The 14,157-nt window shown below is 37.5% G+C and overlaps 1 protein-coding gene across 2 annotated transcripts in view; it reads left to right on the top strand.

Moving 5' to 3' along the window:
• usp43b (ubiquitin specific peptidase 43b) overlaps nucleotides 1-14,157 on the top strand; it is a 93,792-nt gene that overhangs the window by 73,037 nt on the left and 6,598 nt on the right. For both annotated transcript variants that reach the window (XM_042006590.1, XM_042006583.1), the window contains 2 exons: nucleotides 12,886-12,963; nucleotides 13,042-13,171. In XM_042006590.1, the coding sequence (XP_041862524.1) occupies nucleotides 12,886-12,963; nucleotides 13,042-13,171 (208 nt within the window). The remainder of the gene's footprint in view (nucleotides 1-12,885; nucleotides 12,964-13,041; nucleotides 13,172-14,157) is intronic.

Raw genomic sequence — 14,157 nt, 5'->3', positions numbered from 1 at the left:
ATTTAGCCTAATTAGCCTCCTGGGTAGTTATTTTATGCTATTTTGAAGCTGAATAACTGTTAATGTGTTCAGGGTTTCTGCCACATAAATGATCATGGCGCACCACTACTACAAAATAAACACTGCCATGAATTATGTTTTTTTTCTGATGTTACAATTGTAAATTATTTTGTATGAATGGCTCCATATGAACATGAAGTCTATATTTGCACACATTTACAGACCATAGTAAGAGTGTGAAATCAGACTCAGGAAATGTGACACTGCTCTGCAAATAATTTTATTTTGAAAATCGAACAGTTGCGTCAACTTCCTGTCCAGTTCTACTACTAGAGAGAGATGGCAAAGAGATGACAGAGCGGCGTAAAGCTTGTCACATACTCCAAGATAAGTGAGAACTTTGTTCTTGCAAACCCCGCAGTACATACTGGACACACATTCAGCCTGTTGTTCCGTGTGCTATTGTGTAGTTTCATGACTGATGCTACTTATACTCCAAAAGTGACTTATAGTCCAGAAAATACTGTTTGCTTCTCATAAAATAAAGATGGGATTGTTACTGGAGGTAACGTGTACTACAGGGTCTAATCTAAGCTCATATTGTTAGTCAAACTCATTTCAAGTCGTCTTTATTTGTACAGCACATTGAAAAACTTCAAACTAGTATTAGGGCTACATAAAGAAAAATATTTTTCACAGACTTTGAGAATGAAATCATAATAATACGAAAATAAAGTCACAATTTTATGAGACAAAAAATCTGAATATTATAAGTATAAAGTCGTAACTTTACTAGAATAAAGTCATTGGGTGTGTCCCAAACCGCGCACTTCTATACTTCGAACACTACATTTAAGCGCTTAGTGCGCTGACACAGAAATTTCAGTAAAAACTCAGTGCACTGAAAGTACCCGGATGCTGCCCTAAACTCGGCCAAAAATCTAGTGCGAAACGATGGACACTACACGCACTAAACGGACGCCATCTTGCTGACGTAGCGGAAGGGGAGGGACTCTCAACCAGTTTTTCAGAGCTTGCAGCCACCGACTCAGCGGTACCGATGCAGGCGGTGGCTGTTTTCTACTGTTGTAAGTATGAAGTTATTTGATCAAAATTCTAATATAAACTGCAGCATGCTTCTTATCTCTTCTATCCCTGATGACAGTTATGGATCTGATCATTTGTTGGAGGCTGCAGTAGAGTTAGCAACGTAAATGTTAGCAGTTTTATAGCCGATTTCGTGGATCTAGATGGGCTAAAAGTGTTAAAAATGATTACTGCTATAGGTTCCGTATGTTTATTCATGATGGTTGAACCTCCAGATGAAGCACTGCGGGGTCTCTGGCGTAAACGAAATGGTCCTTGATCTGAAAACTGATTAGGAAACACCGCTGGTTTAGAGAACCGACCCGTTTAGTTGGTACCGCTGACGAAGCCGTCGCTGATTGCAGACGCTTATCTAAAGTGATGTACAAAGTACCCATAAAGTATATAATAATGTTTGCTTTTATATAAACTGCCATTCTGTGTTCACCGTAGGTCACTGTGGCATCAAACTACCGAGCCAGCAGTGGCACTGAGGCATTTACCACCTGCGGGCTAGGACGCTGCTGTGGAGAAGAAGAGGCGGCAAGAGAGAAATGTTTTAATAAAAATTTAAATAAAATGTTTTCTGCATCCCTGTTTTAGCGTCTTCATTACTGCATTTCATATTTTAAATGATGATTTCTAGTAAAATCGGTTTCCTGTTGCAGACGTGAAGGTATCAGTGTAAACACCAATAAAACACATGTATAATGTAAAGTACTTTAATTCAGTTAAGATATCTTTGCTTATTTAAAAACTGTTTTAGCATAAAAGTATGACATGCAAACACGTATGTTGACGTGATTTTGGATTTTGGAAGAAAAAAAAACGTATATTAACAGAGCGGCGCTGCTAAGCTGGTACGTCACTACCGGTAAGTGCAAAACGTTAGTGCTCAATTTGGATCAGGACTTACCCACGATAGTATGCACTACAGAAGGTAGTACTTAGTGCGCACTACGCACTACCTTCCAGTGCACTCATGTAAGTGCGCGGTTTGAGACACACTCAGTGTATTTTAATCAGTTGTTTAGAAAAAAAAAACGGTAAAATAAGGGCCGTGGAGCATTTCAGGAAATTGTACTTCAGCATAGGTTGACCAAAGTGCCTCATAAAAAAAAGTAACTTTAAAACACCATGACAACAATAATAAAATCTGTTAGGGAGGTCAATTCAAGATCTTTATTGTTATTATGCAAGCAAGACAAAATTTTGAGTCTCTCTGCTTAAGCACGCTCAGCTGTGGTATATATATATTTTTTTATTAGTAGGCTGTTCCACATTTGTTTTGACTGGTTCAGGACATCTAGAAGAAATCAGTTGGAAGACCGCAGAGCTTGAGGTAGAGAAAGATGGCCACCCCATTTGAGTCAATGTTGCCCGCCACCATGTTCAGAATGAGGGGTAGAATTGAGAAGATCTATGGCAGATCATGTCATAGATTTGTTTTAACCTCTTGAGCCTGACGGACCCACCTGTGGGTCCATCAGGTGTAAACACAAGTTCATGTGTGTAAAAAAGTTACTTTAGTGATGTAAGGATATTTTATTTATAATATGTCTCAAAGAAGAATACCTAATGCCACTAAATCAACTCTCCAAGTGCATTTAGTCAACAAAGAATTTGTTTAATAACAACTTTAAAATACGTATGCCACAAACAACAGCGCCACCATAACGAGTAACACCCGAAACAAAATGCAACACAACGCGTGGTCCGTTCACTCCACCCAAACATATTGGGTATCAAATGAAACTAGAAAAGCTGTAATTTCATATGATACCAAGCATAAAAAGATATTCTCCAAGCACCTCACGTCAGTCTCAAAACAAAGACAAAGCTAACCTTCGCATATCACAGCTAGCCTTATCAGATAGCATGTTTATCACCAAATCCCAAAGCTATTCTCACAAACAGCGACATTTTTATTTCCTTACCTGTTTGTAGTCATTTTCAGTCTATCCACATTGTTCTTCGACCAAAACTCACAGCGTAGTAATCCATAATCGTGAAACTGCGTCATGCGCTAACATGTCATATGCTCCCATTCACAGCCATTTTGTTGTCTTGTTGTGGATCTTGGCAGTGTAAATAAAGTTCGGTCAAATTCTACATCTCACAAGCTTTCCAACGATATCTTACACTTGAACGAGGCAAGATAAAACACTTTGAATTGTCTTGGACATTAAATGTACTATACAAATAAACTTGCATTGCCTTTCTATGGACCTTTTCAAACTTACAGCAGATATTTCCACTAGGTGATCCAGATTATTAATATAAAGCTGCTTTATTAATGTGACCACAAGTATCACAGCAGTGTATGTGAGAGAAGAACCCCCTTTGACCCCCCCTGATAAAGTCTCGCCCACCTTCTGGACACCCCATGAATAAAGGTCTAGCTCCAACACTGACTAAAACTGTGTAAAACAGTCTTGTTTCAAGCACACAGCTCTGGTGTTTTGAGCTAAATGCTGACATCAACTTACATTTCCAGCAGTGGCAATAGTTATCAATCACTCACACTGGTAGTAATCATGTCATTTAAAACCGCTATCATGTTCTCCATCTTAGATTTTTTTTCTCATCAGTGCAACTTATACCGAGCTTGTTGAACATGCTCATACATATTGTTTAACAAAATAGATTAATTTACATGTAAAGAGGGTTTACAAGTGAAAAAAAGAAAAAATCAGAGCCTTTTATTTGTCTGGAAAAATAACATTTTCCATGTACTTAGACAGTTCAAGCAGGAACAATCTCCTCATCAGCATGTAGTTCGTTGTTGTACATTGTTCAGACAAGAAAGGCTGCAAAAAATTTAATAAATAAACTATTTGTTTTAATGGATATAACCACAGTGACGTTTTAAGGGTGAATGCTTTTCATCAGACACAACAATAGCCTGAGAAACTCCTGCAGGTAAATACAGGTACATTTAAAATAAACTATAATATCATAAGAAATGTTAATATTTTTTATCACTCATTTCACAAAGTAAAACCCATGTAGTACATAGATTCATGACTCAGTGTAATTCAAGCAAAAGGAGGCCCGACCAAGTATTGAGTGCAAAGGAATGAACATACTTTTCAGAACCCTGACATTTCTGTTTAAAAATATCCCTTTTATTGATCTTACATAATATTCACATTTTCTGAGACACTGAGTTGTGGGTTTTTATCATCTGTAAGTCATTATCATGAACCTATATGATATATGGGCTTTAATTTCTGAATTGAGTGACAAAAATATTGACTTAACAAGTGACCTGACAGATTGGCTGATTACCAAATGATATCTATTCAAATTTAGTTTGGTTTGTAAAAAGATGTCTCTGTTTCTGTGTTCAAATCAACAAAAGCAGAATGCGCATCAATAATAAAAACTTAATAAAGTGGCCAGTGAGTGTATGTAAAACTATGCTGAGTACAGGTTATAGTTTGTAGTTTTTCCTGGAGGAAGTCTGTAGAAACAGGAGCTGAGTAAGTTAGAAGATCAACTCCGGCCAGTGTGTCTTTCAGACTAGGTGGTCTCTTCTAAACAATGAGTAGTTTCATTGTAATACACCTTCCTTAAGTAGCACCAACCATTCACTCTGCACAGGCTGCAGAAATTAGTTCTGAACATGTACAAAATCATAACATATTTACTAAAGTGTGAATGAGGATGAGGTTTTGTTGTTACACAGTGAAGTAAACTTATGTTTGCTGCTTTTTTTATTCCTTATAGGAAATAAAATAGTACTTGAATGACTGTATTTACAATTCAGTACAAACAGCTGACTTATTTTTATTAAAACAGCATACCATGCAGACACGTTCAGGCTACATCCATAATGAGCAAACTGGAATGCAGACATAGATAAATTTCAAGTAAGGAGCAGCAATATCCATTAAAGATGAAACAGTCCCATAGAAATGTACAGTATTTGCATCTTTATACACAGTTTTGTGAAGCACTTTACTCAGCATCTGAACATGCTTCAGAATAAGATGAGCCTGAGTTTCATTTTACCCACGTTCACAGAAATTTATCAAAGGAATCACGAGTGCTCGACTGCAATATTTCAGCCTTGAGGACGTGGAAAACTCTGGCTGGGATGTTGCACTAGTTTGCCTTCAAGTAGATTCAGTTTCAAAAAAATATTTCAAGCAGAACCCAAATAAGAAGTTATGATCTTTTAAAGGACGTGTTGTCATGTGCAGACAAAAAACAAATATGTAGTTCCAGGTTATTGTACCAGTCCAGACAGCCTTCATCAACATTATCAAACACCAAACAAACATTTTTCCTAGTGGGCCGATGGCGTCCTTTATGATTTGTGCAGGTTTTTTTGTCCACAAACATAAGTTTATTTGACTGATGTACATACATTTTACATTTAATTTACACTGAGCTGATGGTACAGAAGGCAATACAGAAACACATACATATCTTTCAACCAATTCAACTAAATTTTCTGTGTAATAAAACAGTTTTAATTGTTAAATTGACAGTTGTCTTATTTTTTAAGTCATGTATTTATATATGTTCATGGCTACTTTACATCCAACTGCAGCAAATAATATCACACTATAAAACTTGATACTCTATAAAACTAACTGGTTCTCCAGAAGAAATTAGATTTGACTTTCTTTCCATTAATTTCAGTCTGGAGACAGTTCATTTGTTCTGCTTCACTGTTTGGTTACAGAGAAAACTATGAGGTCAATAAGTATTTAAGTTATTCTATTCTATTCTGTTCTATTCTATTCTACAGTCATTTAGCAGACGCTTTTATCCAAAGCGACCTATATTTGAGAGTAAGAACAACACAAGCAAGAATTCAAACAAGATGGGACATCATAATTAAGTGGTGGTCAGACTGCTGTGAGTCCATTTGGACCCAGGTGCTGTCATGTAGTGCTACAGGCAGTGCATACAATTTTTTTTTGGTTTTTTGTAGTTTTTGTAAGTCATTTTGTTTAAATACAAGATCACAATTTCATCATAATGGAAAAGTCTTGAGGTTAATGAGATCACACTGGAACATCTCTTCACTCAGAGTGGAAGCAGTATAGTGATAGCAACAGCTATCAAATAATAGTGAAGAGAGTCCTGGGTATTTGTTCAGCGTGGTATTAAAAAGTGGGTGGTGACACTGAAACATTGTGTGAGCTGCTTCAGCTTCACACAGGCTTCACACAGGCTGCCATGATAAACAGCTGATCCCACCCACAGTGAGGGGATGCTGGTGGAAAATGAAGCATGAAAACACTGTGCTGAGTCAAACTCAAACAGTATCATATAATGGAAAAAAGAGAACAGTCTGAAAGCAGAGTTCAAGTTTTGTATGTGAGTTAAATTATTGATTTGGAACTGATGCTTTACATCAGTTGGCTCAACCCATGGGTAAAAATCTGTAAGTATTTTGTTAAACTAACAAAAAACAAGACAAAAAAAAAACTGTTATTGCTGGTAAATGTCATGATACATGGCATACAAGGTGAAGGTAGGACCCTAGTGTAGGGCTTTGAGGCAGATGTAGAAATTAAGGTTGCATTTTAACCAAAAATAAAATGTGCTGGAAAATTAGGATGACCCAGAAACTTAAACTGAGAACAAACAAAACTCAAAGACACAGGACTGACTACAACTTAAAACAGCAGGAACAAAGAAAAAAATTGGGCACTAAACAAAGAAAAAGTCAGACTAAAAATATTCAAGAAGATAATTAAGATTGAAGAAATTTATTTGCCATTTGTGCACATATGATTTATCTTGTAACTTACAAAAAATCTCTGAATTTTGTTAATGTGTTAATAAGGATTTTTAATATTTTCTAGTAAAAATCCATATAACTTATCTCTATTTAATAACTTAAATCTCACATCAGTCAAGTCTGAATAAGATCAACATTTGTCAAGAAATGCAAAGAAACACACACACACACACAAGCCACCCTTACTAAAACATTGCTTAACTACAACTCATGTAGACAGTCTGTCACAAACTCTGACAAGGGCTTTTTTATTCCATTCCTAACCCCAACCCCTAATGCAAGGATCACCAAATCCAGTCCTCGACACCCAGACATCCTTCAGGTATTGGATCCCTGCAGCAAAACACCTGATTCAAATGACTGGCTTACTAACAGGCTTGTGCAGAACTTGACAACAAGCTGGTGGAGATCCATTTTATTTGAATCAGATGTTCCAGTAGAGAAACAGTCAATACCTGCAGGACACCGGCCCTCAAGGATCAGATTTGGTGATCCCTGCCCTAACATGAACACGACCCTAAGTCAACCCTGTATCCTAACCAAGGCACAAGAACTTTATGTATTTAGTCATTGTCTTCAAACTTTGGTGTCCAAGGGAGGAGTTTGTACTGGAAAAAGTCCCAATAGTCATTTTTACATGTCCTGTGTAGTCCTGGAATGTTCTTTAAATATTCCCGGTGTCACATCCACTCTGAACTTCTTGTGGGGATTTTCCACCTCACCACTGAGTAAAATCTTCTAAACATCAACAGGTAAGACAATGTATGAACATGTCAGCAAACATTTTGGAGATTTTGCTGTTGCTGTGCATGTTAGCACGTGTGTGCTGGGGAAAGTTATGGGGCCTCATTTATAAAGCTGGCGTAGGAACAAAAACCGGCTCACGCCAAATATAGTCAACTTTTGGACTTATAAAAACCAAACTTGATGGGAGAATGTCTCTACCTCCATGGCAATTCTGACCCAGGTGTACGCACATAATCTAGAAAAACGGGAAACGCCGACACCAACGGTCCAGAATAAAACCAAGGAAATGATGAGGTGGAGAGTCTGCCGCCAACATTTACCAGTCAGTAAAAGAAAATGCGAAAAGTAAACTTCAGTCTTCATTCTGAGATCCACCAGAGTGGGACAGACTGGAGCATCTAGAAGTGATGCGACGCTTATGAAACACACAAAGTGGATTTCCTTTATTTATTCATTTATTCTTACACAATCCTTTTGTAATTATTGTCCCAATTTCCATCAAGACAGTCTCCATTTCCCACAACTCGTTGGCCACATTGTTAATAGCGTTGATGGTGTCGCTCTGCACCTGCAGGACTTCCTCTGAGGACACGTCTGCTACGTGGAGTCTCTGGCCTCACCCTCTCCAATCACAGCTGCAGCACCACCGACCCACCTGGAACACCCAGGAACTATAAAGAAATATTATTTAACACTAAATAAACTGCTACCAATATCAGCTGTATCTGTACATATTCATTTTATACATTAAAACTAAAGACTACATTACCGGCATCATTACTGCATTTAGCAGATGCTTTTCTCTAAAACGATTTACTGTGGGCTGTAGCATCTTACCTAAGGCCCCAACTGGAAAGTGTTACTGTTTACCCCTGGGGGATTTGAACTTCGATCTCCTGCATGGCAGACAGATGCTCTACCGGCTGAGATAACCAGCCTCACATTCCAACATCTCTGGCGTGCCTCCTGACACTGTAATGACAGCATCTGCCACCTGCTGCCACTATTCTGCCTTTCTGACATACATAATGCCCACGCCGTGCCCACCAATTAAACATTTTTACGTTGGTCCATCAGGATCTCAGTCTCACCCTGAAAAAATACATTTTTCCCACCCGAGCCATCATGGAAATGATGTGATGAATATGTATTACAGACGTTCACCTGACCATTTATAGCCACCATGTGGGCGTGGGAAGGCGTTCCCTCACGTGCGCCCGCTTTAGAGGTGATTCTGATTTATAAATGGAAACAGGCGGAGGAAATGCGTGGGCACGCTTTGATAAATCTGAAAGTTGCAGTCTGCCACATTTCTTTTTTGCCCTGCAAACGCCACCTGTAGTAGCTACGCATAGCCCCTGGTCTTTTTTGCTGGCCTGTATATACCATTTTCTCGCTGCTTCCCACCACTGAGAATACATGTAGTTCTCATATCAAGATAATTATAAGCTTCATCAGCTATTCTCAATGTGTTGTGAAGAAAACACAGTGAGTTCTGTACTCCTGTTTCTGCATCATGTGCTGCTTCCTAAGCACTCTACACAGCCGTTCCCTTAAACCCCACCTTCGTATTTCCAGCTGGGAAGATGTATCTCCAGCAAAAAGTCTCCTTGTGAACAGCATCACATGGACCATTAATGACGATAAATGATCTTATAGTTAATGTCAGAGGATCATCAAATTCAATCACATCTGTGTTCTGGGGGTCATACAAATCCCACTGCTACCAGATACTGGTTGAGATTTTTTTTTCTTCTTCTTGTCTTTTCCAGTATCATGACAGCAGAAAGATGGTTTACCTTGTTGTGCTGAACAAATTTGTCCCCCACTTCGGTGCTTGATTGATGTCCCTTATTTTGGATATTAGTATAAAACTTTACAACCAAAACAGAAAAACCGACCGAAGCTAACAGCGACTGGGCTGCCATGTTTTTTTAACACTGTTTTCTAATGATATCGGGATCATTTATCTCGTTATCACGAGAAAACCAACTTTGTTTTCTCGAGGTAATGGATTTTTTAAATGCAGAGTTGTGAGGGGGCTGGAGCTGAACCAGCACAGAGAGACAAACATTCAAGCCAGACTCACAATCACTCCTAGCAAGAATTTAGAGACCCAAATCAGCTTAACATACATGTCTTTGGGCTGTGGGTGGAAGCCAGGAGAGAACCAATGCACACATGAGGGTTAAACTGCTGGGGGTGAGAGTTCAGCCATGATCTTCTTCTCTCCCAACACCTCAACTGGTGGGTTCAAGGTGCATCCCAGTTAAGAGCTGTTCTGTACTGCCATGCCTCATTACAGCAACGGGCGCAAGCTGAAGTCAGATCAAGCAACATCCATCACTGATCAATGCGTCCGATTTTTCTTCTATCAAGTCTGACAAAGGCTGAAATTGCTACGTGTTGCAATGTGTTTTACTAATCAATCATTCACATAATTACACATATACACCATGACTGTAGCTCCTCCCATCAGCTGTCATGGGTTCTGTTTTGATCATTAAAATTACGTGTCACACACTTACTTTTGATCTCATTTTAATCATCTCGTTATCTAAAAAAAAAAACTTTATCCCTTTACCAAGAAAAAACGGTCCTTGTTATTATCTCAAGATAAGGAGAAAATTTAGTTGTTATCTTGAGATAACGATTAAAAAAACAATAACAGCCGATAATGGCCGCTCTCGGCTTCTGTATGAACCAGCTGCTAAACCTGTAAAAAAAACTCAGCAGCATTTGTAAGAAAACAATCATCGGGACCACCAATAAGAAGACAAACTGAAAAAGTTTACATATTATAAAAAGATTAGCATTGCTATGTAGCTTCGTGCTAACATCAGGTTAATAGTTTTACATAACATTGGTAGTTGCGCTTGCACAGGGACAAAATCTCTTCTCGAAATGTTAAATGTCAATGTTTTTTAAAGACGACTAATTAGGAAATTACTTTGAAATTTACTTCAAACTAGTGTAGTAGCACTTATAATACATGTGTGTCTGGAAAGATATTTCTGTTCTCCTCAGGTGACCTGTCAATCAACTGAGGTTTTACCTGGGGTGTCTAATCAGATATCAGAGGTGACCAGCGCCACCGTGGACACCCCGTTAGCCAGATGGTTTTTGTATCACTGGAGACGCTACAGGTTGACTCTGAATACAAAAACCTTGGAGTTGTTATTCATTCTGAACTTTCTAACGTACAAAAAACTCTGTAAGAGGTTTATCTCTCAAATTTGAGGTATATTAGAAATGATATGTTAAAACCCCACTACTGAACTAAAGATTTTCACACTGTGACACCCCCTAAAGACAGCTAATTCAGCCTCCATCTTGCATCCTGTCTCTTCTCTGAGCTCTCTCCAGCCAGTCCAGTGTTCACTCTTGTCTTATCTCTTTCTCTGTCAGCAACAATGCATTTAAACCAGGCAGTGTGGAACATGATGGGATGGAAATGCTGCTGCAAAGTGATGGAAAAAAGATGTACATTATGTCGCCCTGTAATGTTGCAGGGCAATGATGATTCCAGGAATGTACATAATAAATGCCAGCGTGCCATCAAAAGGAGTCAGAAGCAGTTTTAAGGTTGGAAAGTTATGTGATGTTACTTTAATAAAGGCAGCTAACAGTTATATAGGGATGAATGAATGAAAGCCAACATGGACTCACTGATCTTAAGTACCATTTGCTGTTTCACATCCTGGTCTCAGGCCTTTGCAGTCTTTATATTAGTAAATATTTGTAATTCTGGACAAGAAACATGTTCTTTGTCATCACTATTTAATATAGGAAAAATATAAACCTGCTGTGCTAAGAAGACATGACCACTGCATGACATTTTGTTTCATTTTTAAGATCATATACTGCCTGGCTTCTCCTCAGCTTAGAGAGTTTAATATAAAAGAAGCGGAGCAGCAAGAAGAGACTTAATTTTTCTTCTTTGGAAAAGTACTATGGGACATTCTGCATTTTCTGTAAGAGCAGAATTAAATTCATACTCATATCCAGCAACTATTACAGAAATGGTCATATATAATTTATATAAAACTTGTTAAAAGAAATGGCTGACCACTTTACAGCTCTGTCAGTATTAAAATTTTCACTTATTATACAGTTCTGAACACCTTTTAAATCCCTGCTTCTGCATTCACTGCACACTCTCTTCCCAATATTCCTCCTCATTTTTCCTATTATTTTATTGTAATCATGTGGGATATGGATTATTCTTTCTTTTAGAAGAATTGTATATTGGGGTTTTTTTGTGTTTTATAGAGAGTTATTATAATTATTATTTAGAATTATTTTGTTTTTTTGTTGTTGTTGTTTTTTCTCTTAAACTGACTTTGTAACAATTGTCCAGGAAGATGAAAGCCCGTTTCCACTTCTTCTAAATTAACATTTTTTGACAAAGTATCTGTTGCTGTAAACAGGCCAGAATTAGTAAAGAAGAAAATAATAATCTTTTGTCCTTGTATGGAAGCCCATTCTTGCCAACTTGTGATTTAAAAATGTTGACAAAGTATCTCAGAATTATGACATTTAAAATCATTATTATAAGATTTGAAAGTCATTATTATGAGGTGAAAATGATTATGAGATAAAAGTCATAATTATGAGATAAATAGTAATTATTATGAGATTTAAAAGATTATTATTATGACATGAAAACTTATTATGAGATTAAATATTATTATTATTGTTAAATTTAAAGTTATGGGATTAAATTAACTGAATTTTTTTCCCATAATTATGACATTTTGTCATCTTATAATGAGTTTTCATGCCATAATACTGACTTTTAAGTCTCATAATAATACTTAAATTTCATAATTCTGAGATACTCTGTTAACAGTTTTTATTTAGACAAGAATGGGCTTCCATACAATAGATAATTTTTTAAACTAATTCTGGCACATTTTATTAATGTGCACCATCCCTGTTGAATAAATTAATAAGAAGTATAAATTTATTTTAAAAAAAAAAATCACAATTCTCACATCTGAATACAAACGGGTGTAAATAAACAGACTCAAAATGTGAAAGTTCCCTCTTAGTCTGGTAAGTAGTTTAATCTGAATTTAAATTCAGTTTACCTGAGTTTCCAAAAGCATCTCCCATGTGCCGAGCTGATGATGGGTTTTGTTTCAGACCTGTTCCAGTGCTGACATCTAGTGGTTTAAAGGCTTAAACGCATACTTATTTTGTTAAGATTTTTGGATAGCATTAAAGTATGTTTTGTACCTCTCCCTCATCTCTACTCTCTGTAAACTTGTATTTATGTCTATCAGAGCTCTGAAGCTCTGCGGCTCAGGAGGACCTCCTCATGTGAAGCTCATCATCGAGTGGGAACACAGAATCAAAGACTGGTCAGTGTGTTTTTACTTCATTTTACTTCATTAGCTTGCATGTTGTCTGTAACAACCCCTCACTGTTCTGGGCCGCAGCCTGTTCGGAAACATTCAGGAGGAAGTGGTGAAGGATGCAGAGAGCGTGAGGAATCTGCTGCAGCAGCACGTCCAGCAGTACAGCTGCACCTTAGACGAGTGCTTCCAACTCTACACCAAAGAGGAGCAGGTAGTCCGTTTGCTGTTGTAAACATGTGCAACATGAAAGAAAAATATAGCAAAGTGTCCTGACAGGTACTCTCCTCTATTATTGCTTGATTGAAGCTACAAAGCTGTTTTTATTTTGCATTACTTAAGTTATAAAGTTTTCTCTTTTCCCATGAAGCGACAGGAACAGTGTACATAAATGCTTGCAGAGAATTGCTGATGGCTGTAACAAAGCTGCAAGAAATTAAAAGAAAATACTTTTTCACTACTTTTTGAATATGAAAACCTTTTTCTCTATAAGTTTGTTCTAAATGAAGAAGACGAGCATGTTGTGTTAGTTGGGAACAGTGACTTTGGAAAGTGGAAAACTATTTATTTGTTAATAAATTTTGTCTGGATGGCTGGGGTCCTGCACTGCAGCCTTAAGGCTGTGTTGTAGGCCCCAGTCTGCCCTGATTGGGGTGGTTGCCGTGGTGGTGGCCTTTGTGGACATGGGTGGACTGGCTCCTGGTGTGGATGGATCCTCATGATATTGTTTCCTCACAGCAGCATCAAGCCAGATGTTTATTACTTTTAGTATTTTATACCTACATTCAGTTTAGAGAAAGCATTTTTACATGTCATCTCATTTTGTTGCAGCATGCCACTCTGTTTTAAAATTTCTGTCTCATCAACTTTAAATGTGTTTGCAACAAGCTATTGTTTCCCAGACTATTTGGGAAATGACATAAAGTTAAATCAAGTTTATAAATGAAGCCTGTTTAAAACAGCACCCCACTGATCGAAGTGATGTACATTCTAAAGTGATGAAGGCATCACAAATTTTGATATAAAAGACAAAGATCGCACCTAAAAGTGAAGGATTAAAGGGCATAAAATGAGCAAGGAAATAGATAAACTGTGATAAGTGTATAGAAAGCTGTATATTTACACAAAAAGGGCTTTTTAAAGATAAGATTTAAACTGGACGTAGTGTGACCTGCTGAATTGGTAGATTGAAGTAGTCTA

This window comes from Melanotaenia boesemani, chromosome 2 (genome assembly GCF_017639745.1).
Source record: "Melanotaenia boesemani isolate fMelBoe1 chromosome 2, fMelBoe1.pri, whole genome shotgun sequence".
In the NCBI taxonomy this organism is placed as follows: Eukaryota; Metazoa; Chordata; class Actinopteri; order Atheriniformes; family Melanotaeniidae; genus Melanotaenia; species Melanotaenia boesemani.
This window is presented reverse-complemented; position numbering and strand designations above follow the sequence as displayed.